Below are 5,198 nucleotides of genomic sequence, written 5' to 3'. Positions count from 1 at the left end.
CAAGTATGCTCAGAACGACGTTTTCAAAGTAGACTTAAGCGACTAATTTTTTTTCGGTTTCACAATTTGGAAAATAGAGACGAGAAACTATTAGTTAAGTTAATTTATTGCCATTTTAATTGGCTCCTGGACGTTTCAGAACCCGACAGTTCAGAACCCGATGTTACAGAACTTTTCTGCATTTTTGTATAGTGGTTTTTGCGCACCAGATGAGCATTGCTCATTTCAATTTTGGGTTTTTCTGCTTTTGAAACGATGTCTAGAAGTACGCAATAATTTTCCGGCGAATAGAAGTCTCATTTTGAATGGTTTTATTAATGACATCGTTTTTTAAAAGTTCTACTTTTTCGATTTGTTGAGAGATTCCCAGTGTGAACCTATCATTATTTGGAGTACGGTAGATGAGAATGAACAAAAAAGCAGAAAAACACAAAATTGAAATGAGCAATTCTCATCTGGTGCGCAAAAACCACTATACAAAAATGCAGAAAAGTTCTGAAATGGCGGGTTCTGAAACGTCGTGGTTCCGAAACGTCGGGTTCTGAAACGTCCAGGAGCCTTTTAATTGTGTCAGCTAATTTCAGTATCCCAGATTCTCAGAAATTGTAGAATTCCCAAACTACAAAATACCAGAATCTGAGAGTTCCAGTATTTCAGAATTTTAGAATCTCAGAATTTCAGAATCTCAAAAACACTTAAAAAATCTCCGAATTTTTGAATTTTCGAATTTTTGGAATCTTAGAATCTCAGAGTTTCAGAACCGCTTAGAACTTTATGTTTCTATTTCTATTTTTTCAGAACAAAATTATTTTTTTCGGTTTCGCCATTTTGAGAATGACCTCTAGAAATTATCAGCTTATTGGGACGATTTTTCTAATACAGCTAAATTCAGAATTTCAGAATTTCAGAATAGTAGAATTTTAGAATTTCCCAATTTCGGAACCTCAGAATTTTCAAATCTCATAAACTCTGAAAACTGGATTTGCTTAAAAATTAAAAGAGTTAATAGGTTTTGAGTGAAAAATTAATGAATTGTTTTGGGGCACATGTTACAGGGCCAAAGGTCCTGTCCGGTCTGCTCGACCTGAGCGAGCGGAGCGAGCGAAGGGAGGAGTCGGCCGTAGGCCGAGGACGCTATCTCTGAATTTCAGAATTTCAGAACGACGTCTCCAAGGTAGATTCGATTATTCAAAATTTGTTTCGGTTTCGCAATTTTGGAATTAGACACGAGAAACTATCAGTTTATTTGTCAACGCGATGAATGTCTTTATTCCGAATTTTAGAATTTTCAAATCTCATAAACTCTAAATCACAAAATTGCAGTATCACAGAATTTCAGAATTTCAAAATTTCAGAATCTCCAAAAACAACGAACCTCCACCAAATACTTGTTAATCTGGTTATAATCAGGTGCCGATTCAAACGAATAACTATCAATCAATGTGAATATTTTATCATATTGACTGGGAGTTTCAAAAAGAAACTGAACGCGACCAGCCAATCGGGAGTTCTCCTTCGCCTTCTGCACATGATTTCTTTCTGGAAGTTTTATAAAAAAGTTTTTAAACTTTGAAATGTTGTGAAACCTGCAATAGAAGGGCCCCCGCTGTCAACTTCGAGCTCAATTATCTGAATTTCTATGCAAGATATTATGACACTTAACTTTTTTGTATCTCTGACAGGTTCCGATATAAATTGGCTCGAAGTGAGGGTGCCCTTCTAGTAAAGGTTCTCGGGTATCAAAAAATTTACAAAAAAATATCCGCCCACCATGATGTCCTCCTCTCTTACCGACAATATTTCTCCATGGAAGTGTTCCTCTTGTCATTTCAACTAAACCATAAAACCAACTCTCCAAATCATCTCTCCGTCCCAAATCTTGTCTTTTATGAGCATTCAGACTACCGTATCTCGTTGTTCCACGCCATCCAACTTCTTTTCTTGATCCAATAATTTGATTGTTCTTATCAATATATCGTCGGGCTAGACCAAAATCGTACATGAAGATTGTCCGACTTTGACGATTCGCTTTGACTCCAGGAGCAAAATTTCCAGGCTTGACGTCACGGGAAACAAATCCAATGCGGTGGAGTTCTTCGCACGCCTTCAATTGAAATTTTTATACGGTTACTGTAGATACTGTAAATCCTCTAATAGAGGACCACCCGCATCGAGCTCAATTATCTCGATTCCTGTCAAAGATATGAAAAAGTTGTCAACTGATAAATTAATTATCATAATATCAGAGACATTTCGTCAGTTGACATTTGTCAGATATCTTTCACAGGAACCGAGATAATTAAGCTCAAGCATGACAGTGTGAAGGAATTACTGTAGACCAACCTTCAATGTCTGAATCCCAATACGAAGTGCCGTGTTGATGGAGAATTTTCGTTCGGGAAGTTCACATCTCAACTTGTGAAGATCCTTTCCCAATAGTGTTATCATCATGTAGTCGAAATCTTTTAGTTTTGTTCCCTGGAAAAATGAAAACATTTTAATTTTTCTGTTTCATTAAATTTGTAAGACTTGTATGTCGAATTTAACATCGTTTAGGCTTGAAATATCCGCTTAAATTTATAGGTTCTGACGATTTCAGAAATTCCAGAAATGTTGAATAATGGAATTTTCAAAATTACATTCAATTCGAAAATCGTTTTCCTGGGAGGTCGTAGAATCGAAAAATTAGAAATTTATTTCTCCAAAATTATATTTTTTGACTAAAAAAAATGTCTGTTTCATAATCAACTTTTGTGCAGAGTAGATGATATTTGATTGTTAACTGTGAGCATTCGTCTACTACTCTGATACAAAAAAATCTGGTCGAAGATCCCACGGCAACATCTACCGTAACCGAGATATATTCTTATTTTCAAGATTTATTCTTTTGCTTTTCTCTGATTTTCAAGTCGAAAAATACAAGTTTTTGATAGCGAAAAAATTGACTAAAAACGCACGAAAATCGAGAAAATAAATCTGGAAAGTAAACCTATTTTTAGGTTACGGTAGTTGCCGTTGTTGGACCTTCAGATTTTTTGTAACAGAAAACTTTTTTAAAATCAATTTTTTCTGTTTCATCAAATTTATAAAATTTGTGCCTCGAATTGAAAAGCGATCTCAGGCTTGAAACTTCCGATATAATTCGAAGCTTGTGATGACTTCGGAAGTTCCAGAAATCCTAGAAAAAATGTTACAAATACCGAAAATTTTGAAATTTATTGAAGTGAGAGTCTTCAGAATCGGAAAAATTTCAAAACTTGCTATTATATTTCCATATTTTTCTTCAAAAAATTATTTTCTGTTTCCCAACAAAGTCTTTCGCAGAGCAGATGACATTCTTTGCTAACTCAGTGCTTTCATCTAATTTTTCTAATTCTGGTACAAAACAATTTGGGCCTGAGGTCCCACAAAGACAACTACAGTAACTTAAACATATTTTTATTTTCAGGATTTATTTCCTCGTTTTTTTCCTGTTATTTTTCAAAAAAAAATCGCAAAATAAATATTTTTGATATCGAAAAAAATTGACTGAAAACACACGACAATCGAGAAAATAAATCCTAAAAGTGAATTTTTTTTTCAGGTTACGGTAGTTGTCGTGGGACGATGTTTTTTTGTACAAAAAATATGTTTTTGCTAAAAAAAAAAAAATTTTCCGTTTCACAAGGAATTCTTTGCCGAAGCATACACTATTTTTTGATATGACTGTAACGATTTATCAACCTTTTCACTATTCTCTACTTATAAAATTTTTTCTAACATCCAAGAAACCCAAATTTCCCATATTTTAGACTCCAAAAACAAGGAGAAAACTCACACAATCAATGAGCTCACAAAAGTGTTTACAATTGGCCTGCATCGCCGCTTTCAAAACGACAATTTCGATTTTCAGTTGCGATTTACTGAACTTTTCCGTCTTCACCGCAATTTTGATGTCGTCATCTTGAGACTGGAATACGGTACCGTAGCCACCATCTCCAAGAACTGGTCCTAGTTTGTATTTCTTGCCTGGAATGATTTTAATGAAGAAACTACGGATCTAAGATGCTCCGACGCATACATGAGTGATATTTATAAAATTAGGGTAATTTGAAATGTTTTAAATGTTTTCAGCTTACCAGAAAATTCATTTTTCCATTATTCAGCAAAAATTCAAAAGAAGCCAAACAACAAATGACAAATAGTGATAGTTATAAAAGTAGGTGAGGAAACAGAAAAAATACTTCGAAACTTTTTAAAAGAAAATACTATTCTGGCCCAAAAAATCGGCGCTGTGGGAGAGAAACGCCGGTGGCCGTGTCCAAAAGGTCCCACAACGACAACTACTGTAACCTTAAAATCTATACTTTCCAGTTTTTAAATCAATTTCCGTACATTTTAAGTCAATTTTTTCACTAGGGAAAGGTAACAGAAAACTCGACGAAAAGCAGTGAAAAACGAGATATTAATGTCAGAAAATAAAGACAATTTTAGGTTACGGTAGTGTGATCTTCGGCTACGGCCACCGCCGTTTTTCTTCCACAACCCCGATTTTTTACCAGAGTAATACATGAGGGGGGTTTTTTTTAAAGGTGGGGGGACATGAAAAAAATAATGTTCTCGAAATTCCGTTCAAAGATGCTCCTCGAGGAGTTGAACTTGTGAGGGCGATGATTGAGGGTGCGGCGCCGCTACCGACTGAGCCACGCGGGCAAAGAGAAAGCGCACGCCCGATTGCATACATAAAGGCGAGAACGACAGCTGTACGCAGAGTGACATTAAGCGTTGTACACCGTCACGGTAGAATGCATACTCTAGCTACAAAAAAACTACGAAAAATCTCATGTCCCCCCACCTTTAAATGATCTTAAATTGGAATTTTTTGAGCTTTTCCAAAAATGTATTTTTTCCATTATTTAGCTAGCAGCATACTTGTAAAATTCCGGGCCGGCCCGCCAAAGCCCGGCCCGGGCCTGAGGAAAATTTCAAGGCCCGGGCCCGGCCCGGAAGGCCCGGTACCAAAAATTTTATCATTTTGAACCGAATTTTGAGCTTTCAATACAATTTTCTATTATTTTTTGTGCTTTTTGGATTGTTTGTCTGTTTGATCGAAAAATATCAAAAAAAAATTCGAAAAAAATTTTTTGATCGAAAAAAATCACATAAGGGTGTTTTTTGAAATTTTCAAAACTTGTGGAATGACAGGCCCCGCCGGGCCG

At 35.8% G+C, this 5,198-nt stretch overlaps 1 protein-coding gene across 1 annotated transcript in view; it reads right to left on the bottom strand.

Annotated features, from left to right (window-relative positions):
• CBG12889 overlaps window positions 1-5,198 on the bottom strand; it is a gene marked incomplete at both ends in the record, with an annotated part of 8,347 nt that overhangs the window by 1,882 nt on the left and 1,267 nt on the right. Inside the window, 4 exons of the mRNA XM_002640294.2 lie at window positions 1,376-1,539; window positions 1,792-2,104; window positions 2,344-2,478; window positions 3,818-4,008. Coding sequence (XP_002640340.2) covers window positions 1,376-1,539; window positions 1,792-2,104; window positions 2,344-2,478; window positions 3,818-4,008 — 803 coding nt within the window. The remainder of the gene's footprint in view (window positions 1-1,375; window positions 1,540-1,791; window positions 2,105-2,343; window positions 2,479-3,817; window positions 4,009-5,198) is intronic.

Source organism: Caenorhabditis briggsae (genome assembly GCF_000004555.2).
Source record: "Caenorhabditis briggsae complete genome, chrI, whole genome shotgun sequence".
In the NCBI taxonomy this organism is placed as follows: Eukaryota; Metazoa; Nematoda; class Chromadorea; order Rhabditida; family Rhabditidae; genus Caenorhabditis; species Caenorhabditis briggsae.
The sequence above is the reverse complement of the archived record's forward strand: the minus strand, read 5'-3'. Positions and strand labels throughout refer to the sequence as shown.